The 25,902-nt window shown below is 42.1% G+C and overlaps 1 protein-coding gene across 1 annotated transcript in view; it reads right to left on the bottom strand.

The window, feature by feature from the left end:
* Positions 1-5,573, bottom strand: part of LOC308089788 (short transient receptor potential channel 4-like) — an 86,118-nt gene extending 80,545 nt beyond the window's left edge. Inside the window, exons 1-2 of the mRNA XM_080434712.1 lie at positions 5,320-5,573; positions 1,933-2,170 (exon numbers count right to left, since the gene is read on the bottom strand). Of these exons, the coding sequence (XP_080290838.1) occupies positions 1,933-2,091 (159 nt within the window). The 5' untranslated portion in view covers positions 2,092-2,170; positions 5,320-5,573. The remainder of the gene's footprint in view (positions 1-1,932; positions 2,171-5,319) is intronic.
* Between the last annotated feature and the right edge of the window lie 20,329 nt (positions 5,574-25,902).

The following is a 25,902-nucleotide window of genomic DNA, read 5'->3' as shown; positions in this document are numbered from 1 at the left end:
AACCTTGAACCTTGTTCTTTCCATCCATCCATTCAAAAATCTATCCATCAATCCATCCATCCATTCAACCTTCTCTTTGATTTTACTCCATCCCCCCCACCATGGTTACACATCTAGATCAGTGGTTCTCAACCTGTGAGTCGGGACCCCCAGGGGGGTCCCTCACATGATTTTTGGGGGGTCCCCAAGGGGAATCGCCAATTTAAGGACTTTTAAAGAGGTGGTGCCATGGTTTTGCACTTTTTCTGTTTTTCATGAGTCTATGAGGTTGATAGAACTTCATTAAGCCCCCTGGTGGTGTTTTTATGGTGTTTTATGTCTTCTCTGACTATTTTGAGTTTCTTCCTGGAGGCTGAAACCTTGAGGGTCAAACGTGCCAATAGAAAAACAGCCCTTTAGTGACATAGTAAATATATACCCTCCCCCTCATTATCCTAACACAACAGGTGTGGGCATGAGGAGGAGGAGGGACTAGGACAGGTGGGTGGTGCTAAGGTGAAGGAGGAGGTGCTAAGGTGAGAACCAGGTATACTTAATGAACTGGAGGCGTGTCCACATAAAAACATAATTTTAACAGTTTCTGTACACTTTTTTGAAAATAATCTTCCTCCTAGTATAACCATATTACCTGATGATTATGTTTTAGGGGGGGGGGGGATCACTGAAAATCACGGCACCCCGTCTTTAAGTCTTAAAAGTCCTTATTTAATAGCATGATTTAAGAGCTTTATAATAGCGTACCTCAAAAGAAAAAAGACCATTTGGCTGTGTCAAAAGAAATCAACAAACTATACTCCAAATTGTCAAATAATATAAGAAAGAGGCAACAATTTTGAAAATAGCAGATCTACAAGCTCACAACGCCTATCAAAGCGAGGCGTTGTAAGCTTGTACTACTCCCCAATGCACTCCCCAATACTCTCAGAGAAGCCCCCCCCACCCTCCAAATCTTAAAAAACGCTCTCAAACCCACCTCTTCAATATGGATTTCCCCAGCTCACGTACACCCCTGGCTCACCATTCCACTGATTTTATTGATTTTTATTCCATAATCTTAAGCCTTTTCTTAGTGTTTTTTATTTTGTTCTTTTCTCCTCCTCCCTGCGTAAAGTGTCTTTGATACTACTTTGAAAAGCGGTATATAAATTGGAGATATTATTATTAAATAACACTGATGATGTGTCCAAGTTTGTGCATCAGTAGATGTTTTTGTTAACTGAAAACTCTGGGAGTGGGAGTACCAGTTGTCACCAGGAACAGACTGGGTGACGACCACGAAGAGCGTGGTGACATCTGGAGTGACAGAGGACTGTCGGAGAGACGGCCACCCAGGGTGGAGAGGGTTGGCAGCCACAAACCACTTCTTCTGTGAGGAAGAACCCAAAAAGCTACAGACTGCGGTAAAACCTGCAAGGAGGGTTTAAAAATGCATCAAGGCAGAATGAGATGTTCTTTCCCAGCAGCAATGATGACGACGCAACGCACAGAAGAATGCCCACTTCTGGTCAGATGAAGGAGGAGCCAGGCCCGGAGGCAACCCACAGTGCCTAGAGCCTCCTAGTGTCGCCAACCCTTCCTGCTAACATTTCACCTGCCACCCTAAACCCTAACACCCTAACCCCCTAGTCTCTAACTCCCCCCAAGAGACAGTGGGGGCAGTAGCATGCCACTTGGACGCAGGCCGGGGTCTGATCAGCCTCGGTCGGGACGCCTGGAGGAGGGTGTCTGTTGCAAGACCCGAAACACCCAGTGACTCCAGGAAACAACACTGATGAGCCAAGTGTCCAAGTTTGTGCATCAGTAGATGTTTTTGTTTACTTATTGAATAAGCTTCACGCTTTTGTGTCATCCTTTTGAGTTTCCTGTTCTGTACATATTGTCAATCAATTAATCAATCAATCAATCATACATACACATACATACAGTACATACCTCCAGGGCTTGTTTCACGCTAGCATAGTCTCCTTTCTCCACGGCTCCAAGGTAGGCCTTCTCCAGGGGCGACAGCTCCGACTCGGCCCGTACGATCCTCAGTGGGATGCGGTCGCGGTAGGACGAGCTGTCCGTCCGTCGGTAGTATAACTGAGACATTGTTACTGTTGTGGTCTTCAGCTCACCAGCACCAGCACCTTACTGTTGTTACTGCCGGGCCGGGCGGGGGGATGTCAGACTATATGGTGGGGGGAACGGGGGTTAGAAGACAAGAGGAACAAGAAACAGAGGATTAAAAAAGTGTTTGTTTTGACTGTCAGGTGACAGAGGCACTGGTGAGAGAAGGGGAAGGTCACAATTAGCCCATTAAGACCGGGAACGCATTCCGAGTCACTTTAGGTTTCTTTGGCTATTCAAAAATGGCAGATCTACAAGCTCATATCGCTATGAGCTTTTGGATCTGCTATTTTCTATAATCTTTGAATATATACTTTTTAAAGCAAACATTTGTAACTCAAAGCTTTGCTTCTGGGGGTCCCTGGAACAAAACATTTTACAAATGTTTGCTTTAAAAAAAAAAGCTTATAGATATAAAAAAAATAATAGCAGATGATACAAGCTCATAGCGCGGCACCGAGTGCAACGCTATGAGCTTGTAGAATTTTTTTTTCAACATTTTTGAATAGCTAAAGAAATCTAAAATGACAGAGATGCGTTCCCCCGGATTGAATGAGTTAGACGAGAGAGAGAGAGAGGCAGAGAGAGTTAGAATTTACAGTCCAATACTAATCTTATTATCTAGTTTTATGTGGCATTGCTGTTGTTAGCACACAGTCTTGTGGACCATGACACACACAGAGAGCGAGGAGGAGGGTGATGGAAATGATGTTTGCAAAACTTTCCCAGGCAGCATTAAATATTTACAGTATCTATCCATGAATGAATATAATCCTTTCCCAGGGTATACAAATTATATATTTCATATACATTTAACAATTACAGTATATATATGTTTCAAAAAACAGAATTCTTACCCCATCCCAAGGATCAAAGCAGGGACATTACTACTACATTACTAGTCAATGGTGAACAGTAACGAAATACATTTACTTGAGTACTGTACTTGATGTGTACTTGAACTCAACATACATATACATACACATGTATATATAATTCATACTTGCTCCTAAACCCCTTGCTTCTCTCTCTCTCTCTCTCTCTCTCTCTCTCTCTCTCTCTCTCTCTCTCTCTCTCTCTCTCTCTCTCTCTCTCTCTCTCTCTCTCTCTCTCTCTCTCTCTCCCTCCACCCCCCTGGCATTCTCTTCCTGGTTCATATCATCTCTAATTCTCTATCCCTCTATGCCTTTCTGTCCCTCTCTCTGCCCCTTTCTCTCTCTCTGCCCCTCTCTCTCTCTCTCTCTCTCTCTCTCTCTCTCTCTCTCTCTCTCTCTGCCTCTCTCTCCCACTTCCTCTCTCTCCATCTCTCTCTCTCTCTCTGCTACAAAGATCATTTAGACTCTCTGCAGCACTGAAGAAGATCTCAGGAGAACAACAGTAGCAAATGGCAATTTAACAGAATCACCACAGAAATCCAGCAGCTGCAGAATCAACGGTGGTTTTGCCCCCAAAGCCAGGCCCAGTAGCACACCACTGCCAGATGTAATGTCATTTTACATTTTGCACGAAATTGCATTGCTATGAGAACAAGAGTCAAGAGTGACATATCTAATCTGCATGTGTAATTCTACCTGTGGTTTCTGGTGACTAAGATTTTGAACTGGCAACCCGTCTTTTTTGGCACAGATTTAAGCCTGCTGTGCCAACAAAGGATATTTCCCTTCTTTTTTTCACTAGTTTGTAATTTTACAATGAGAAAGTACACAGTAAAATCCTAAGGGTTAATTTATCCATTTGTAACACTGAGACATGTAAAAAAAATATATATATAGCCAAATACATATCTATTTTTTTTCTTCTAAATCCTGCTATATCAGTGGTGCTCCAGCTTTTCCATGTCAAGGACCCCCAAAATGGTATGTATTTGGCCACGGACCCGCATCTCAAAATGTGTTGTTCCAGGGACCCCCAGAAGCACAGATCGGAGTTAAAGATGTTGGCTTTAAAACACATCATGAGCTATTATTATCTGCAATTTTTTAATAGCCCAAAGAAATCTTAAAATGACACAGACGCATTCCCGGTCTTAATGGGTTAAATTAAGTATTTTACTGTGAATGAATGATGTCAACGTATGTCCCTGCAGATGTCATGCTCTGCAGTTCCAGTGGACTAATGTGAGTTCTGCATACAGTATGTGTCTGTTGCCCTGTGTATGAAGTATGAATTGCCACATTATGCTCTCACTGCACCACACATCCATATAGCAGAGCATTTCCTTTGCATTTTCTCCATGTTTACCAATAAACTGTCTTCTGAAACAGATGGTGACTGTTATCACTGCATGCCAGACAGTCATGGTTACATTAATATGGATGGACAGACCAAACAAAGGCTGTGTAGAATAGATACAGTACAGTACACTAATGTACTCTAAGTGCATACTATCAGCCTCTCTGAATCCATTATGTTTGGCATTCAAATGAAAAATTATAGTGGTGGAAATGCAGAGTGGTAAAGATGTATTCAGTCGAGTAGATTAGAATAAATAACACCAGATTGCAATTTGCATTTGTTGCATCCCACAGGGGTGAATTCAGTCCTCTTGACTTAAGATTCCTAATTTAAATAGGCATTTCTCATCTTGGGTTGTCTGATATATATCCTATGAATATTTATCACATCATCTCAATAACCTGTTGATTGATTCAGTAGTAATCTGTCCTATAAACTCTCATCTGGCTAAAATTGCAGCATTTTTAAAATATTTTTTTACAATAAAATAGAAAACCCAATCCCGTAAAGTGGGTGGATAATTCACTTTGAAGTGTACTGAATTGACTTTGTCATGATGATGTATTGTGGACAAGATTCAGGTATTCAGTATAATAGCCTGCTCTGCTGTACACAGGCAGAACATCTGGTGAAAAGAATGTCTGGCAGAACATCTGGTGGAAAACAAATGTATTTTACATCGCCTAAAAGAGAGCTTTATTGTCTACATGTATAGGTGATCCCTATTGTATTTACTTTTGTCTTTACAATCATTCACATGCACTTCTCAATTAAAAGCAATTGATAAATCCAACTTCGTTTGGTGTACAGGCTGATGTGTCATGGTCACTCATTTCTATAGCCGTGGATCAAGACTGTCATGTATTTTATCGAGTCTGACTTTTGCTTTAAAAAAAAGTCAGTCTACATTAAATACATCTCTGATAGTCTCGACCCAAGGCTAGTTAATCTCAAAGTTAAAATGAAATAACTAACCTTTGCGTTGGACATGAGGATTCCCGCTCTGCTCTGAAGAGACTGATTTCCTTCTCCTTTGCTTTGACTGTATAATTCCGAAAACGGGGGGAAAGTCAATTTAGAAGAAACAATGTATCCAACACACATTAGAACATGCAGCAGGATATTATGTATCCAACGGTTACTTCATTGTTGCCATTGTTGTGTCCGAATCTCTCTCCATCGTGCTTAAAGTAAAGCCACCAAATACATGCGGTCACGATGTCTGTCTGTCCATCCATCAGTCCATCCATCCATCCAACCGAAACGCGCACAATCCGCAGCGGACCGCAGAGTTCACTTCATCTGATTGATTGATTGATTGATTGATTAATTGATTGAATACTTTATTAGACCGACATGCATAACAGCACGAGCGCAGTCATGCGCTTGGTCTAAAAGGATAACACAAAAAAAGTCCTTGCGGTCTTGTTGTTTCCATTGTGGTCCATGTATTCAATTAATCAACATAAAATAATAAAAAAGAAACCCAGTTTCCAGGACAGGACCCTCTAAAACTCGGGTGGGTCGCGGTGACGATTGATGTTGTCTTGGGAAGAAGGAGCTTATTGCGTATTAGATCCACATGCGTCCGGACCGGACCGTCGCCCCTGTGTGTGTGTGTGTGTGTGTGTGTGTGAGTGAGTTGAGTGTGTGTGAGTGAGTGAGTGAGTGAGTGAGTGAGTGAGAGAGAGTGAGGCGTTCATCTCTCAAGAAGAACGCCAAGAAACGGGACAAAAATCAAGTGGAAAAAGCGTACCTGATTGATTATAGTACTCAGTGTGTCCAGTCTGTTTCCCCCCATCAGGAGACATGTTGTTTTGTCCGCAGTTTTGCTGGCTCTGAAGCCACTGCTCGCATCCACCTGTTGGGGAGAAGCAGCGCCACAGCCTCCAGCTACCAGATCATAGATGCCATGCCATGCTCCCTCTAGCCTTAGATAAAGACTCGCCTTCTCGTAGATGTATGTTATCGATTTTGACATTTTATTTATGTCTACGAGAGTCTTAGCTACCACCACCCGCCCCCCCCCAGATTGCCCTGGAATGTAAGCTCCAAAGCTTCCCAATGGGTGGTAGTGAAGGGGCGCATCCGGTGAAAGCCGGAATTACACTCAATGTAAACAGGAAGGAAACGAGGGGGGGGGGGGGGAGTTCGGCCACAGTCGAAATTAAAACACTTCTTTATTGAAAAATATGGACTAATACATTGCACAAACACGCCGGACACTGAGTTAACATTTGGGACACGCGGGTAAGCACCTTATATTTTTCATTTGTACTTGTTTGGAGAAATACAGGCTTTGGAGCTGACATTTCAGCGCAAACTGGGGGCGTGGTAGCTAAGACTCGTAGAGATAAAAAATTAAATAAAAATGTAGGCTACTTACTTAAAGTACCAAAAGTAGAAAGTAGGCTACTCATTATGCAGAGTGTCCCGTTTCACAAGTTTTGCAATGTATGCAACTCTTTTGAAAATATTAGATCTACAAGCTCACAATGCATCACATTGTGATCTTGTAGATCGGCTATTTTCACATGGCCGAAATATAGGCTGAAGTGGTTAATGTATATTTTGTAATCAAAATCTACAAAGTAACTAGTAACTATAAAGTTTTCATATACTTGTAATGGAGTAAAAGTAAGTTGTCTCTGAGATCAGATCTAGTGGAGTAGAAGTAAAAGCACAGAAAATTGGAAATAAGTAAAATAAAAATAAAACCAAAACAGTGTACTTACAGTACTTGAGTAAATGTACTGAGTTACTTTACACCACTGCTGATGAGTGGATTCGCCTCCGGTGCGCAGAGAAGATGATTCGTCTCTCTCCTGTGGCGCGTGGTTGTGCTCGCGTGTGCGTATCTCCAAATGCGCATTTGGCACACGCACATGCGAGCACGACCGCGCGCACACACTCACACTCACACACACACACACACACACACACACACACACACACACACACACACACACACACACACGCGCGCGCGCGCGCGCGCGCGCACACACACACACACACACACACACACACACACACACACACACACACTTTAAGTAAAAGGGGGGAAAGAAAAGCATTTAAGATCGATTTGAACGGTCGGAAGGAAGCATTGATGAATGAGGGGGAAAAAGCCAGCAATTCATAGTAGGCCTAGTAGTCAAGTCATTAGTAGTAGTAGTTCACCCCAAAAAAAATACTTATTTTCCATCAATTACACACTCCTTGAAGCCTTGAATTCATTGAGATGTTTTGTTTTTGTTGCACTCAAGGTAATACTTTGATTATGGTGGAAAGCTGCTTATGTATCTCGTAGGAGATTCAAAGTCTCGTAAAAAATTATTGGCTAAGGAAACCGACAAAAACTAAAAATCATGTGGTGTGTAGTGCAATTGATAGAAAATAAGTAATTTTTTGGGTAGGCTGCACTAGCCTTCCTGCTTTCGTGTATAGAGGGGCGGGTTTAAAATCAGCGCGGAGAGAATGCGCATGATCCCATTGGTTCACAGATCTGTCCGTCAGCCCCCGCCCCGTCAACACAACATTACGAGCGACGCCCACTGCACTCTGGTTGGTTGGGGAAATGAAACACTTCCTATACCGGGTACACCGACGCGCTGGTCCAGGCTTTTATTTTTTAGCAAAACTAAACAATAAAAGCCCAGAGATCGAGGCTATTTTTTGGGTGAACTACTCCTTTAAGTTGAAAGGACCACCTAACCCTCTCTACTGACAACTTGTGCTGTTGTTTTTAAATAAGACAACTAACAAAAAAATAATACATATATAATATTTTCAGAGAAGATATTTGTTGTAGAGGGGAAAAGAGGGTTCTAGTATAGACCCCTGTCTCTGGTCAATGCAGTGGTTAAAGTGGTTAAAATTGGCCTTCTTCATCTCAAGAAATAAATCAATATGATCTGATGTCTGTTTGAGCATGATGTGCCTTTGACTTTCGTCAATCAATCAATCAATCAATCAATCAATCAATCAATCAATCAATCAATCAATCAATCAATCAATCAATCAATCAATCAATCAATCAATCAACCAACCAACCAACCAACCAACCTACCTACCTACCTACCTACCCACCCTCCCATCCATCCATCCATCTATATCTATATCTACATGTACTGTCTGTCTGTCTGTCTATTGTGATTATTATGTTATTATTGTACAATTTCCAAAAGAAAAACATGAAATAATATCACATTCCCCAAGGTTGGTGGTAACAACAGCTGTTCTAGATTTTTCAATCATTTAATTCTTGTCTACCAGTAACTACATTGTAATGGAGATCAAGCTGATGTGTATGCCAGAGGTCAACAAACTGGTTTATTATATGAATGATATTTATTATGAAATGGAGACAGCCCACACAGTGTGTGCACGCGCGCAGAGAGCAGCGTTCTTTAGTGGTAAGAGTGTGTACAATAAATTGCATAAAAGCTTTGTACTATCATCCATTAGCTTCAGGGTTAATTTCTAGACAGTATATGGATTGTGGATTAGCATTCCCTTCCCAGGCTTTCTCCCACTTATAGCCAATCAGAGCAGTCATATGATGAATATTAATGACCAATTATTGCACACTTACTCGCTGATTATCCCTTACTTATAGAACCACTGCCACTGCCTCTGTTAAAAAAATCAGCAGTGCCGTTAATATCAATCTGTGGATTAATGACAACTTTAAAGTAAAGATTATTCATGATGAAGCCATTTAAAAAAACAAAACAAGCTAGGGGTCAGGAATAAAAGCAAACGTTGAAAAATAATAATTATACTTAGGGTAAGTGATATTTTTTGGTTAAAACAAAAAGTATTTTGTTAAAAGGTTAAAGCACTATATGCTGATAGTAATCATTGCCATAGAGTGTTTGTTCAGTAACAGGGGCCTCCCCGTCTCTCCAGCTCTTTAATAAACAGAAAATATTTTTTTTGGTAGGTGACAATATTTCAGCCAATCAGAGGAGAGTACCCATTTATCAGCTTAATTTTTTACAGTGTTCCAGTTCCCATTTTGTCAGCTCATTTCTTAGTGTCATCACTTCCAATTTCACTTGTTTAATCTGTATCCTGACTGAGTTCTCTATCCTTATTGGATAAAATTGGAAATGAAACTGAAACTGAAACGAAAATGCATTTTCTGTTTTATAAAGAGCTGGATAGACATGGAGACACCTGTTACTGATCAGACACTCTATGGCAATGAGTACTATCTGTCACGGTCCGCTCCTCGGGCCGTGGACTTTGACTTTATTATTTAGACCTGTATGCCCTTGTATGGTCATGGACACTTTAGGCCGGTTAGGCCGACTTTATTATTTAGACCTTGAATGCCCCTATAGGGTCGTGGACACTTTAGGCCGAAGTGCATACTGCATGTTCTGTATTCTGCTTATTGTATGTTCGGCATACTTCATGTTCTATCTGTATTGTTGTTACTCTGTTGCCTTTTGCCCTGATGTTGTCTACTCTTGTTTTGTAGTATTGTTTCCTGTCTGCCTTGTTATCGCTTCCTGTCTTGTCTCACCAGTATGCATTAGTCATGTTCCCCACCTGTGTCCTGTTGTGCCCCAGCCAATCCCTGTGCTGATTTGTCTAGTGTTCACCTGTGTCCTGTTAACCCTGTGTCTATATAGTCTCCCCTGTTTGTTCAGTTCCTTGTCAGGTCGTCGTTTGATGTTAGTGAATGTTTAGTGCTGTACATAGGCTGAAAGCCATCTGTATATTCCGTTCCTGTTTTGCCTTCCCCATTTTATGGGTTGCTTAAGTTTGGTTAATAAACCTCCTCAACTTTGATTCCTGCCTCGTGTCGTACTGCATTTGGGTCCTCTGAACTCGCACCCTGATAGTACGACCTGACCAGTTATGGACCCAGCGGACGACAGCTCTGAGGCTGGATTAAAGGAGATTCTGCACTACATGATGACATGTTTGGAGTTAAGTGCGCAGCCCTCCACCAGCCTTGAGCAAAAGATTGAGATCTGCTGACCCCGCCGATGTCCCACCTGCCCCCTCGTCAGCTGTCTGGGTCAAGCCTCCGCCTGGAACCATGTCAGTTTTCTCGGCTGTCACTGCTGATGAACTTTCTGTATTGCCACTGTTTGTCACTGCCGAAACCAAACCAGCACTCCAGCAGTTGGACTCAGGGCCCGCACCCCAGTCAGCGGGTCTTGGGCCTGCACTCCAGCGGTTGGATCCCGGGCCTGCACTCCTGCGGTTGGACCCTGGACTGGCTCACCAGTTGCCAGATCCAGGGCCTGCACTCCAGCCGCCGGACCCGGGACTGCTCTTCTGTTGGCCGGCCCCTGCTCTGCACCGCTAAGGCCGGTCTCTGTCCCTGACCCCAGGTTGGTTCCTAGCCCTGTTGTTAGCCCCATTCCCAATCCTGTTGTTAGGCCCATTCCCAGCCCTGTCTATAGTCCAGTTCCCCAGGCCAACTCTGTTTTTCCTTCTGTCACCCAGATAGCTGCTCTCCCTATTTGTTTATCTGCTTGTCTCCCGGTATGTATGTCTGCTAGCATGTCTGCTATTCTGCTCGTCCGTCTTTCTAGTCCCCCGTATTCCAGTTTCCCTTTCGACCCTTTTACCCGCCTGCTGTGTCTAACCTCATGTTGGTCCGCCTGCATGGCTGTCTGTCAGTTGATCTGTATGTCTCTCGGTCTGTCTCACCTTTTACCTGTCTGCTTGTCTGTATGTCTGCGTGTCTGCCCTCCTGTCTTTCTATGTGATTCCGGTTGTATGGTTGTGTGTTCTGCTGTCTCTCTGTCTGTCAGTGTTTTCTCGTTCTCTGTCCGTTTTTCAGCATTACGGCTAGCTGTCTGCTCGTCAGCTAGTTTGTGTGATGTCTGTTGCCTGTGTCTCTTGGTCTGGTTTGAATGTGCCTGTCTTTGTAATTGTCCTTTTGAATGTCTGTATTTTGCTCTGTCTTTTCCTGCTTGTCCCCCTTTCGGCCTGTTCTATGTTGCCCTGCCCCTTACCAGTCAGTGGTTTTGCCCTTCCCTAACCTAGTCCTGTCCTGCCCTGTACAGTTCTGCTGGCCCAGTATTTTTGCCCTGCCCCAGTCAGTTCTGTTTTTGTTCCTTGCCCTTTTTGCTGCCCCCACTTCCCTGCCTCCTGGCCCCCACCACCCACCCTTGTTTGGTAGTCATGTGGGATGTCTGGGATCCATCCCTTGGAGGGGGGGTACTGTCACGGTCCGCTCCTCGGGCCGTGGACTTTGACTTTATTATTTAGACCTGTATGCCCTTGTATGGTCATGGACACTTTAGGCCGGTTAGGCCGACTTTATTATTTAGACCTTGAATGCCCCTATAGGGTCGTGGACACTTTAGGCCGAAGTGCATACTGCATGTTCTGTATTCTGCTTATTGTATGTTCGGCATACTTCATGTTCTATCTGTATTGTTGTTACTCTGTTGCCTTTTGCCCTGATGTTGTCTACTCTTGTTTTGTAGTATTGTTTCCTGTCTGCCTTGTTATCGCTTCCTGTCTTGTCTCACCAGTATGCATTAGTCATGTTCCCCACCTGTGTCCTGTTGTGCCCCAGCCAATCCCTGTGCTGATTTGTCTAGTGTTCACCTGTGTCCTGTTAACCCTGTGTCTATATAGTCTCCCCTGTTTGTTCAGTTCCTTGTCAGGTCGTCGTTTGATGTTAGTGAATGTTTAGTGCTGTACATAGGCTGAAAGCCATCTGTATATTCCGTTCCTGTTTTGCCTTCCCCATTTTATGGGTTGCTTAAGTTTGGTTAATAAACCTCCTCAACTTTGATTCCTGCCTCGTGTCGTACTGCATTTGGGTCCTCTGAACTCGCACCCTGATAGTACGACCTGACCAGTTATGGACCCAGCGGACGACAGCTCTGAGGCTGGATTAAAGGAGATTCTGCACTACATGATGACATGTTTGGAGTTAAGTGCGCAGCCCTCCACCAGCCTTGAGCAAAAGATTGAGATCTGCTGACCCCGCCGATGTCCCACCTGCCCCCTCGTCAGCTGTCTGGGTCAAGCCTCCGCCTGGAACCATGTCAGTTTTCTCGGCTGTCACTGCTGATGAACTTTCTGTATTGCCACTGTTTGTCACTGCCGAAACCAAACCAGCACTCCAGCAGTTGGACTCAGGGCCCGCACCCCAGTCAGCGGGTCTTGGGCCTGCACTCCAGCGGTTGGATCCCGGGCCTGCACTCCTGCGGTTGGACCCTGGACTGGCTCACCAGTTGCCAGATCCAGGGCCTGCACTCCAGCCGCCGGACCCGGGACTGCTCTTCTGTTGGCCGGCCCCTGCTCTGCACCGCTAAGGCCGGTCTCTGTCCCTGACCCCAGGTTGGTTCCTAGCCCTGTTGTTAGCCCCATTCCCAATCCTGTTGTTAGGCCCATTCCCAGCCCTGTCTATAGTCCAGTTCCCCAGGCCAACTCTGTTTTTCCTTCTGTCACCCAGATAGCTGCTCTCCCTATTTGTTTATCTGCTTGTCTCCCGGTATGTATGTCTGCTAGCATGTCTGCTATTCTGCTCGTCCGTCTTTCTAGTCCCCCGTATTCCAGTTTCCCTTTCGACCCTTTTACCCGCCTGCTGTGTCTAACCTCATGTTGGTCCGCCTGCATGGCTGTCTGTCAGTTGATCTGTATGTCTCTCGGTCTGTCTCACCTTTTACCTGTCTGCTTGTCTGTATGTCTGCGTGTCTGCCCTCCTGTCTTTCTATGTGATTCCGGTTGTATGGTTGTGTGTTCTGCTGTCTCTCTGTCTGTCAGTGTTTTCTCGTTCTCTGTCCGTTTTTCAGCATTACGGCTAGCTGTCTGCTCGTCAGCTAGTTTGTGTGATGTCTGTTGCCTGTGTCTCTTGGTCTGGTTTGAATGTGCCTGTCTTTGTAATTGTCCTTTTGAATGTCTGTATTTTGCTCTGTCTTTTCCTGCTTGTCCCCCTTTCGGCCTGTTCTATGTTGCCCTGCCCCTTACCAGTCAGTGGTTTTGCCCTTCCCTAACCTAGTCCTGTCCTGCCCTGTACAGTTCTGCTGGCCCAGTATTTTTGCCCTGCCCCAGTCAGTTCTGTTTTTGTTCCTTGCCCTTTTTGCTGCCCCCACTTCCCTGCCTCCTGGCCCCCACCACCCACCCTTGTTTGGTAGTCATGTGGGATGTCTGGGATCCATCCCTTGGAGGGGGGGGTACTGTCACGGTCCGCTCCTCGGGCCGTGGACTTTGACTTTATTATTTAGACCTGTATGCCCTTGTATGGTCATGGACACTTTAGGCCGGTTAGGCCGACTTTATTATTTAGACCTTGAATGCCCCTATAGGGTCGTGGACACTTTAGGCCGAAGTGCATACTGCATGTTCTGTATTCTGCTTATTGTATGTTCGGCATACTTCATGTTCTATCTGTATTGTTGTTACTCTGTTGCCTTTTGCCCTGATGTTGTCTACTCTTGTTTTGTAGTATTGTTTCCTGTCTGCCTTGTTATCGCTTCCTGTCTTGTCTCACCAGTATGCATTAGTCATGTTCCCCACCTGTGTCCTGTTGTGCCCCAGCCAATCCCTGTGCTGATTTGTCTAGTGTTCACCTGTGTCCTGTTAACCCTGTGTCTATATAGTCTCCCCTGTTTGTTCAGTTCCTTGTCAGGTCGTCGTTTGATGTTAGTGAATGTTTAGTGCTGTACATAGGCTGAAAGCCATCTGTATATTCCGTTCCTGTTTTGCCTTCCCCATTTTATGGGTTGCTTAAGTTTGGTTAATAAACCTCCTCAACTTTGATTCCTGCCTCGTGTCGTACTGCATTTGGGTCCTCTGAACTCGCACCCTGACACTATCAGAATATAGAGATATTGAACACTTATTTTAACCAAAGCAAATCACTTACCCTACCTTTAAGATATCACAAGACGTATTACAAAATATTTACACGTTCTGGAGCAGCAACCACCTGCTTGTGAGCAAATATTGTTCCACACCTTAGCTGCCACATTCAACCACAATCTTCTACAGCAGGGGTCTTCAACAGGGGGTCCGGGACCCCTAGGGGGTCCTCAGAGTTACTACAGGGGGTCCGCCAAATCTTTGTGTGATACGATTTTTTTTTTTTTTACATTAACTACTTGAACCCTAGCATCCCTTTTCTGAGGAGAACTTTAGTCAAAAATAGCAGATCTACAAGCTCACAACGCCTCGCACTGAGAGGCGTTGTGAGCTTGTAGATCTGCTATTTTTGGCAAAGAGGTATAGGTGTAGAGGGAAAAAAGAGCAGACTAAGTAAACCAAAAAAAAGTTTAATCTGAAACACAATTTTATACAATATAGAGGGGGGTCCCTGCTTCATCTCTCTCTCAGCTAGGGGGTCCTTGGCCTGAAAACGTTGAAGACCCCTGTTCTACAGAATGAATGAATGTTTTATTTCTGTGTCAGGACAATTGCTTGACCCATCCCACATGGATTTATCACACATCAATTAAAACAAAAACATTCCAGTGTATTACCTAACCAGCAGCCCATAATACAACCTGATCTTAAATAAGGGTAAGTGCAGTACATACATTCATACAGAACCTGCACATAGAATCGTTCCTCTCCTACGCTTTATAAAGATATTCTTAAAATGAAAAAAAAAACTATGATAAACTATGAGAGAATATGATCAAAAGAAATTCTATGAAAGTACCATTCTCACAATCTATCAAATTTAGATCAGGAGTGTGGACTGTTTTTAAAGAGTATTTCTCTCATGATGATACAAAGGACAATATGAAAATAAAATAGGCTACAGCTGGCCCCTGAACAACTGCACTGGACTGAGATAAAGGGCCTTACCCCCGAACTTAACACATTGGGTGCCAGAGGTTTATTAAAATATTATACGTTGAGTGCCTGCATTTCTTCCATCCACTTGCGTTATACGTTTCGTGCTGTAGAAGCCCCGACGCGGAAGTGCATGTAAACAAAGCGTGCGTGCGAGACGGCGGAGGGTCCCGACTAACGCCTGGAACAATAATATTTCTAACGCGATCCTCCATTGCAGCGTGATCGCCGATCGAAAACGGCTCGTTTCCACCACGTTAAAAAGAAATGGAGATATTAAGCTTTTAGTCAAGGAGATAACATTGAAAACGCCGACCGGAAGGATTTTTGACATGGAGCCAGATCCAGCCTCTTCTTCTCAGAAACTCCTTGGGTGATGTCAAAGTTTCGTTTTAGCGCCCCACGTGGCCCACATGTATTCTCGTTTGGATCCTCAAAAACGGTCCGGACCGTTTTTGGCATTCAATGTGTTAATAGCCATATTTTACAATTTTGAAAAACATTAAAAAATAGTTCAACTATCTACATTGACACATTGTGAGCTTGTAAATCGGCTATTTGAACTATTTTAAAACGTATAGTTTTTTCAAAATTGTAAAAAAATGGCAAAAAAGGGTTAAGGCGGCACCCAAAACATGACTTATTTCTATCAACTACACCCCCCATGAAGCCTTGAATTCATGGAGATTGTTTTTGTCACATTCCTGAGCCAGTAATTTGATGACCGGCAGAGTCTCTGGTAAGAGACTCAAAGAGTCTCAAAGAGTCTCCTATACCGAGTCTCCTTTTAACCGATGACCCGTCATCAAATTATTGGCTCAGGAATGCGACAAAAAAACTAAAATAAATATCCATGAATTCAATGCTTCATGGGGTGTGTAATTGATAGAAAATAAGTATTTTTTTCGGGTGAACTACTCCTTTAAGTGTATTTCCCTTCACACGCAACCAGATCGGAATGTATATCTCCTGATATCATAAGTTTCAAGCATAAATTGCATCATGGTTCTCAACCTTTTCAGCACGCGACCCCCCAAAATAATCATATTTGAAGTGGGGACCCCCCACCCTGACAAGCACTTGGAATGCAAGAGTAGAGACATTATTACATTTAGTTTGACTCGGTGCCACAGATGAATATTGTGAAAATAGCAGATCTACAAGCTCACAACATCTCACAACGCGAGGCGTTGTGAGCTTGTAGATCGGCTGTTTAAAAAAATGACGCCTCTTTCTTATATTATTTGACAATTTGGCCAATGTTTGACCAGTTTTTGTGGTAGTTTGTTTACTTTTCTGCAATTAAATTTTTCTTTTCTTTCTTTTTTTTCTTTCTTTTGAGGTATTAAAAAGGTCTTAACAGTCCTTAAATTGTCACTTCACTGTCATCTGGGGACCCCCCCCCCCCCCAACATCATGTGGGGACCCCCCCCCCCCCCCTGGGGGACCCGACCCACAGGTTGAGAACCACTGCTGTGGACAGCTGCACTTTTTATTTATTTATCTGATTGTGATTCTGATCTGACGTTTTCCACCAGGGGAGACATATAACTGACACAGAGGAGACAAATCAAAAGATAATGATTGATACTAAAAATAGGCTGCAAGAGAGAGAGAGAATTCTTCTCCCATAGAAGGGCCTCTTGTGGCCTTGATCGCATGAGGCATTTTTAAAACCCCCCCACACAGTGGTGGAAAAAGTACTCACATTTTCTACTTAAGTAAAAGTATCAATACTGCAATGTAGAAGTACTCTGTTACGAGTAAAAGGCCTGTGTTCAAAATGTTACTTGAGTGAAAATAGCAGATCTGCGTTGTGAGCTTGTAGATCGGCTATTTTCAAATAGCCTATATATAAAACAGGGCTAAAGTGGTTAATGTATGTTTTATAATATAATAATGTATATCTGCAAAGTGACTAGTAACAACAGTTTTCAAAGAATCGTAGTGTAATAAAAGTACGATATTTGCCTCTGAGATGTAGTGGAGTAGAAGAAAAAGTATTAAACATTGGAAATACTCCAGTAAAGTAAGAGAGTACCTCAAAATTGTACTTATAACTTAAGTACAGTACTTGAGTAGTAAATGTACTTAGTTACTTTACACCACTGCCCACACACACACCTCCTCCTCCTCAGTAGCGGGAAATCAAAACAATTTAGGATTCCTCTCTAAAGGTTTGCAATAACAGGAAGCCAGACGATGCCCGCGGTGCAGTAAACACAGCCTCCAGAGGACAGATTCTCTGCTCTCGACCCTGATCTGGTATTGTATTCACACGCTGGGAGGGTCTGATTCCTCTATTTATGTCTTTTTATTTCTACAGCTGCCTAGTTGTGACAATGTGAATCTCTTTGCTGTCATATTACCACAGTGGTGGTGCTCACTGTTGTTGCTTTTGCGCGAGAAATAAGCAACGAGGTCTATGAAAACTCAAAGCCCAAAACAAGCGACTATTAGGCCACATGAGCACTTTGAACATATATATATATATATATATATATATATATATTTGAAAATAGCCAATCTACAAGCTCACAATGCATCGCATCGCGACACGTTGTGAGCTTGTAGATCTGCTATTTTCAATACATTTATGATGCGTGTCTTTTTAAATGGCTTACAGCAGGGGTCTTCAACGTTTTCAGGCCAAGGACCCTCTAACTGAGAGAGAGATGAAGCAGGGACCCCCTCTATATTGTATAAAATTGTGTTTCAGCGCGAGGCGTTGTGAGCTTGTAGATCTGCTATTTTTTGGCTAATGTTCCCCTCAGAAAAGGGATGCTATAGGCTTCAAGTGGTTAATGGAAAAAAAATCATTACCACACAAAGATTTGGCGGACCCCCTGTAGTAACTCTGAGGACCCCCTAGGGGTCCCGGAGCCCCTGTTGAAGACCCCAGGCTTACAGTATACTAGAGCACTTCTAAGTGCCAGGTTTCCAAAGAAATCCGTCCGTTTTGGCCCTTTCAATGGCTGCGGGTACATGGACAGTTTCATTCGGAATGAATACACTTCTATTCGGAATGAATGAATGGATGAATTCATTCAGAATAGAAATGCTCATGTAAACACCTCAATTGGAATAGAATATTCCATTCCAGTCTGACCCGAATGAATTTCCATTCGGGTTAGGAGGGGTGGTATAGACCGTTTGAATCGGGATATACCAATCGGAATTGACCATGTAAACACTTTATTCCAAACACTCCTCTCTGTTTGGAATACATGCATTACTTTGCGCATGTCCGTGCTTAGTAGTGCTGTCAGAATTGTCCAAAAAATATCAAATCTCTAATTCGGCCACGGTCGCTCCTGCGGGATAAAATGAATGATTCTATTCTATAGCGTCATTTAATAAGCCTGTAATGGTTAAGCCCAGACTTGTCCAGGAGAACGGACGCTCCGAGGATTGCTGGCCTTATATGGATCTTTTTCTAGTCCTCAGTTTTTAAAAAGAATCCCTGGCCACATGACAAAGATTTTTTTTTTAAATCCCTGTCCACACGTAAACGCAGAAACGCATTGATCAGCTGCAAGTTTAAATTTTAAATCAGATTTTACATTTATTTTATATATGAGGGGCCAAATACGTATACATTTTTTATCACATGTAAAGGCCCAATACTGCAATAGCTGCATTGTTTTGTTTTAATAGCATACGTGAACAAAAATAAATTAAAACAACATTATTAGGGCGCAGCTGCAGCAAAAACAGATGAGTTTTACTTAATCAATTCATTACATGGGCAGTCGGAACAGTCGTCCCAAAACACCACGCCCCACGTACCTTTTGAGCGGGCCATCCACGGCCGCTCCATGGTCGCTGGATTTTGACCCGGGGCGATTGTGTTTTAGGGCGACAGTCCCCGCATTCACCCGTGTGCGCACCGCGCGCTACTCGGCGCAGTAAGAGGGTTTTCAAAGCTTTTTCATAATAATACAAGAAAAAACGTGACACTCGGTATAATGAGTAGCTTATAGTTTCTACTTAAGTATATTTTGATGCCAATACTTTTGTACTTTTGCCATAAATGAGCGTGCCTTGTTTCATAGACTCTCTCTCTCCATTTATTATTATAATGACCATGAGCGGTCCGGTGTTTATGTATTATTATTTATTATTATAATGACCATGTGTGAATGCGCGATGACGTCATCGTACCTACATGAGAAATGTGACAAATAGTATAGGCTAGCCTACGTGTCTGGTACCAATACAAAAAAAGAAACTGGTCTGAACTTGTAGATCTGCTACTTTTGCATTAAAACGGCGATAACAAAGGAACACAGGCTTGTACCGCATACAACGCTGCCTGGCCAGGAGTCGGTGCGTTGCTTACCGGCCTGTCTACGACCGACAGACCTCCGCCGCGGAGGCACAAGGAGGCTATTGCCTCCTCCCATGCCCACCAGGGGAAGCTCTGCTCCGGGTAGTGGCCCCTGGTCCATGCCCGGGCGTAGTAGGGAACCACTTTGCGCATGTCAAAAGTTATATTCCGAATGAATGCTTTGGTCATGTAAACAAGGAATTTATTCAGGTCCCATGTAAACAGGTGAGTGGATCAGATTCCTCTATTCGGAATGAGTTCATTCGGAATGAATTCATTCTGAATGAATACATGATGGTCCATGTACCCGCAGCCAGTGTGGGTTAGGGTCAGTTCCAGAACCGCAGGACAGAATTAGAGACCAGGAGCAAGAAAAGAACACACCAATCAAAACTGAAGGTTAAATACACACAAGGCTAACAGAACACAGGTGAACAAAATGGCTAATTAACACAGGATTGGCTGAAGCACCAACAGGACACAGGTGAACAAAATGGCCAATTAACACAGGGTTAGCTGAAGCACAGGGTTAGCTGAAGCACCAACACCTGTGAACAACATTAAAGGAGTAGTTCACCCAAAAAATTACATATTTTCTATCAATTACACACCCCGTGAAGCATTGAATTCATGGAGATTTTTTATTTGTTGTCGCATTCCTAAGCCAATAATTTGATGATAAGCGGTCTCTCCGGTAGGAGACTCAAAGAGTCTACTTTGAGTCTCCTACCGGATACATTAGCATCTTTCCGCCGGTCATCAAATTATTGGCTTAGGAATGCGACAAAAACTAAAAAAATCACCAAGAATTCAATGCTTCATGGGGTATGTAATTGATAGAAAATAAGTAATTTTTTGGGTGAACTACTCCTTTAACAACACACAGGAACAGGGCAGATGACAGGATTTCTGGGTGTCGAAATTGGGCGTGCGTGCATGAGTCCTGTGCAATGTATGGAAATGTTTCAACATGGAAACAATTATGACGATTATGCAAAATTATTACGATTATCTCAATTAATTGCGATTAGGTGATTATGTAATAATTGTGACAGGCCCATCTATTTGTCTGTCTGTCTGTCTGTCTGTCTGCCTGCCCGCCCATCCGTCCGTCCGTCTGTCTGTCCATATCTCTGTCTGTCCATCTGTCTGTGACTTGTCTCGTATCCACTGTTCTAATGCCAACATTCAGCTGGTGCCACCATCTTTGCACTACTGTATATAATATCCACTATCTTGGCGTATACCCGACCACAGTTACTCTCTGCGTCCCCCACCCCCCTCTCCCTTTCTCTCTTATAATTCTCTCTTTCCTTCTTTTTTTAGTCTCTTGCACACAGCCCCAGGTTAAATCCACTTAGTTTCATGCCATGCTTGAAAGGCACTTGGAACATTTATGTTTTATTTTGACTGTGTGTGTGTGTGTGTGTGTGTGTGTGTGTGTGTGTGTGTGTGTGTGTGTGTGTGTGTGTGTGTGTGTGTGTGTGTGTGTGTGCGTCCGTGCGTGCGTATACTAGAGCACGAAGTTACAGTATACTAGAGCACTTCTAAGTGTCACTTAGAGAGTACATGTGGAAAATCAGTCAGATTGAAAAATGAGAGGTTTAGCGGTTTAGCTAAAACTTTTTTTTTGATGTTCCACATGTACTGTAACATACATTGCAACCAGTTTCCTTGGGCTCCCAGAATCCGTAGTCCCACGATGATGCTGCTGGGTCATTAAAATGGGTCTGTCTCCCTGTCTGTCCTCCCAGGAGACTGAGATGAGAGTCAGTGTGTCTGTCTGCTGCAGAGCCCAACTCTTCACCATTGTCAAGAAAGAAACCTAATGATCTCACAGTGACAGCTCAATGCATCACCCAGTAATGTGTGAGCGTGTGTGTGTGTGTGTGTGTGTGCGTGCGTGCGTGCGTGCGTGCGTGAGCCTGTGTGTGCTTGTGGGTATGGGTGTGGGTGTGGGTGTGGGTGTGCTGTACTTACTACTGTATTTGTGAGCTCCAAATGTCTCCACAAGTATTCACCTGTTTCCTAGGCTGTGTGTTTTCCACTTCCTGTCGATTTCATTGGATATCATTGGTCATCTGACCAGTTTCATTGGATTTCATTGGATCAAATCGACAGGAAGTGGAAAACACACAGCCTAGGAAACAGGTGAATAGTAGCATCCTCACTAGATAATTGTTGTTTGATAGTTAAACAATAGTTTTTAGGAGAGTCAGGCTAAGGTGCCGTTTACACGAGGACGGTCTCTACAGAAAACGGCAAAATAAAGTATCAGATGTGCCGTCCGTTTAGACGGCAACTGTGTTATCCGGGGTTGAAAACGCAATAAAGTGAAACCTCCTTCCAGAGTGGAATTCTTTGAAAACGCAGCGCCTGCCGTCTCCATGTAAACGGGCAAGACGGTGTTAGAGACGGTGTTTACCAGTGTTGGCAGATTCTGCGAGAGAAATAAGCAACCAAGTCTATGAAAACTCAAATGAAGCGTCTAGGCTACGGCTATTTTAAAATAGCAGATCTACAAACTCACAACGCGTCACATCGCATCGCGACGTCGCATCGCGGCGTGTTGTGAGCTTGTAGATCTGCTATTTTCAAAAAAGAAAGAAGAAAAAATTATCTTGAGAAAATAAAAAGAGGTCATTCTGGAACATTTTTGAAACATTTTAACAATTTAAACACAAATCTTGTATGGGGGGGTCCCTGACAGAAAATATTTTCAGAAGTGATGGGTTTGTGGACAAATACATCATTTGACATTAAGATGTTTAAGAACCACTGGTTTAAACAACAATAGGATAGGAAACAAGTCCAAATAAGCAACTATTTAGAAACAAGCCCAAAGTCGCTTATAATAAGTGTACATGGCAACCAAACAAACAGTTCTGATAGCAAGAAGACACGTCGCCGCCACCTGGCATGCACACTACAGCGTTTTAAATCACTGGAGCATCTACATGTAAACGCAAAATCAAAAGTGACAACGCAACTGCACTTTGTCGTTTTCTGTTCTGATCGTCCTCGTCTAAACGTAGCCTTAGAATTAGGAAAAGATTCAGGTTCCTCCTAGTATAACCATAATACCTGATGATTATGTTTTAGGGGGGGGGGGGAATCACTGAAAATCACGGCACCCCGTCTTTAAGCCTTCATTTTGACAGTTTACAGAAATATGAAGAGACATGTGTGATGACACATTAAATGGTCTGTCCGGCTGGGAATCGAACCGGGGGCCTCCCTTGCTGATCAGGGCACTTTGTGTGCATATGGTATGTATCCTATATCCACTCCATTAATACATGATTGTGTGTCAATGTGGATGTTGTTTATATCCAGTGGTACTCCAACCTTTTAAAACCCATTAAGACCGGGAACGCATCTGTGTCACTTTAGATTTCTTTGGACTATTCAAAAATAGCAGATCTACAAGCTCATAGCGTGGCACCGAGTGTCGCACAATGAGCTTGTAGATCTGCTATTTTGTGCAAATCTTTGAATATATATATACATGTTTTAAAGCAAACATGTTTAACTCCGATCTGTGCTTCTGGGGGTCCCTGGAACAACATATTTTGAGATGGGGGTCCGTGGCCAAATACATATAATTCTGGGGGTCCTTGACATGGAAAAGTTGGAGCACCGCTGGATATAGCAACATATACTGTTAGGATTTAAAAAACACTTTTTATATGTATTTGGCCACGGACCCCCATCTCAAAATATTTTGTTCCAGGGACCTCCCCAGGGACCTCCCCCCCCCCCCCTGACCCCACCCCCAGAAGCAAAGATTTGAGTAAAAAATGTTTGCTTAGACAAATTCAAAAATTCGCACAAAGTTTCACGATTTTTCAAAAATAGCAGATCTACAAGCTCATAGCGCGGCACTTCGGGTCTCAGCTTGTGTCAGATGTAAGCAGTGGTGTAAGAAGTACTCACATTGTACTTAAGTAAAAGCATCAATACCACATTGTGGAAAGAATCTGTTACAAGTTAAAGTTTGGTGTTGAAAATGTTATTAAAAGTGCAAAAGTATTGGCATCAAAATGTATTTAAGTACCAAAAGTAAAAGTGCTCACTATGCAGAAAGTTTTCAAAATGTGTCGAAACATTGACACATTGTGAGCTTGTAGATCAGCTATTTTTGAAGAGCCGAAGTATAATATAGGGCTTAAGTGATTAATGCATGTTTTGAAATAATAACCAAAAGTAACTAGTAATTAAAGCTGTCGAATGATTGTAGTGGAGAAAAAAGTACAATATTTGCCACTAAGATGTAGTGGAGTAAAAGTATAAAGTATAAAAAATGGAAATATTTAAGAAAAGTAAAACCACTAAAAAAATGCACGTAATTACAGTACTTGAGTAAATGTACCTAGTTACTTTCCACAAACCCCTGACTTAGTTAATGTGCACCGTCAGACCAGTTGTGCTTCAGAACATTGTTTATTGTTTATTAAGGATCCCTATTAGTCTACACCGTAGTGGAGACTATTCTTCCTGGGGTCCAGGCAAAAAAAATAAATACAAATCATCGTCTGTCTGAAAATACCAACCAAACCACATCTTCTAGTGGTGTATTTGAAACAGTTATTATTCAGGGAATATCCATTGAGTGCTAATGCCCTTGTAAGGCACAAAAAACAGCAACATTTATTTATGACTGGGAGCAACAGTACAACCAGTCATCTACAAGAAAATTAACTTTGATTCATTGTCTTATGATAACATTGTGTGTAGAATTATCCAGGGCTTCAAGCGCCTGAAGTTTGCGGTTATTATTGTGGGATCGCTAAAGCGATCACACTAATGTTATTGCCACTATTTATTATTGTGGGATCGCTAAAGCGATCACACTACTGTTATTGTCAACACCGTTTTTTGGCCCCTAACTAGTCCTTCATACTTTTAGCTACAAACTCCGTTCCAACTCTTCAACGTTCGGCCTACTCAGGACATGTCGGCTACCATTTGAATTTTTGAAATAATTTGTACTTTTAGAGATATTTCACTTTTTACTTCTAAAAAACTCCCATTCATTTCAATGGAGAAATTCATACTTTTAGATAGAAACTCCGTTCCAACTCTATAACGTTCAGCCTACTTAGGACATATTGGCTACCATTAGAATTTTTTGAAATAATTTGTACTTTTAGAGATATTTCACTTTTTAAATAGTAAAAATACTTAAAAGTTGATAAAAAGAGTAAAAATACTTAAAAGTTGTAAAAATTAATAAAAGCTACTTTAAAGTAAATAAAGTGACTAAAAATACTTTAAAGTAAATACCTTGAGTAAAAATACTTAAGAGTACTTATATTGAGTAAAAATACTTAAAAGTACTCAAAATGAGTAAAAATACTTAAAAGTTGAAAAAAATAGTAAAAATACTTAAAAGTTGATAAAAAGAGTAAAAATACTTAAAAGTTGTAAAAATTTGTAAAAGCTACTTCAAAGTAAATAAAGTGACTAAAAATACTTTAAAGTAAGTACCTTGATTAAAAAATACTTAAGAGTACTTATACTGAGTAAAAATACTTAAAAGTACTCAACATGAGTAAAAATACTTAAAAGTTGAAAAAAATAGTAAAAATACTTAAAAGTTGTAAAAATTAGTAAAAAATACTTTAAAGTAAATAAAGTGACTAAAAATAATTTAAAGTAAATACCCTTTAGAACCTTTCAAACCTTTAGAACCTCTTAAACCTTTAGAACCTCTTAAACCTTTCAAACCTTTCAAACCTTTCAAACCTTTCAAACCTTTCAAACCTTTCAAACCTTTCAAACCTTTAGAACCTTTCAAACCTTTAGAACCTCTTAAACCTTTCAAACCTTTAGAACCTCTTAAACCTTTCAAACCTTTAGAACCATTCAAAGCTTTAGAACCTTTCAAACCTTTAGAACCTCTTAAACCTTTCAAACCTTTCAAACCTCTTAAACCTTTCAAACCTTTCAAACCTTTAGAACCTTTCAAAACTTTAGAACCTTTAAAACCTTTAAAACCTTTAAAACCTTTAAACCTTTCAAACCTTTAACTCTACTAACACTATCAATACTCAATACCATCAACATTCTTAGCGATCCCACACTGTTTCTTCAGGAACAGTACCTTCTAGTTATTATATACTATATTCCCACCGTTTTTTGATGGCTAACTAGTCCTTCATACTTTTAGCTACAAACTCCATTCCAACTCTACAACGTTCGGCCTACTTAGGACATATCGGCTACCATTTGAATTTTTGAAATCATTTGTACTTTTAGAGATATTTCACTTTTTACTTCTAAAAAACTCCCATTCATTTCAATGGAGAAATTCATACTTTTAGATAGAAACTCCGTTCCAACTCTATAACGTTCAGCCTACTTAGGACATATTGGCTACCATTTGAATTTTTGAAATAATTTGTACTTTTAGAGATATTTCACTTTTTAAATAGTAAAAA

The sequence above is a fragment of the Gymnoscopelus braueri genome (assembly GCF_963280865.1).
Source record: "Gymnoscopelus braueri genome assembly, chromosome: 8".
In the NCBI taxonomy this organism is placed as follows: domain Eukaryota; kingdom Metazoa; phylum Chordata; class Actinopteri; order Myctophiformes; family Myctophidae; genus Gymnoscopelus; species Gymnoscopelus braueri.
Note: the sequence above shows the minus strand (reverse complement) of the source record. Positions and strands in the feature narration are given on the sequence as shown.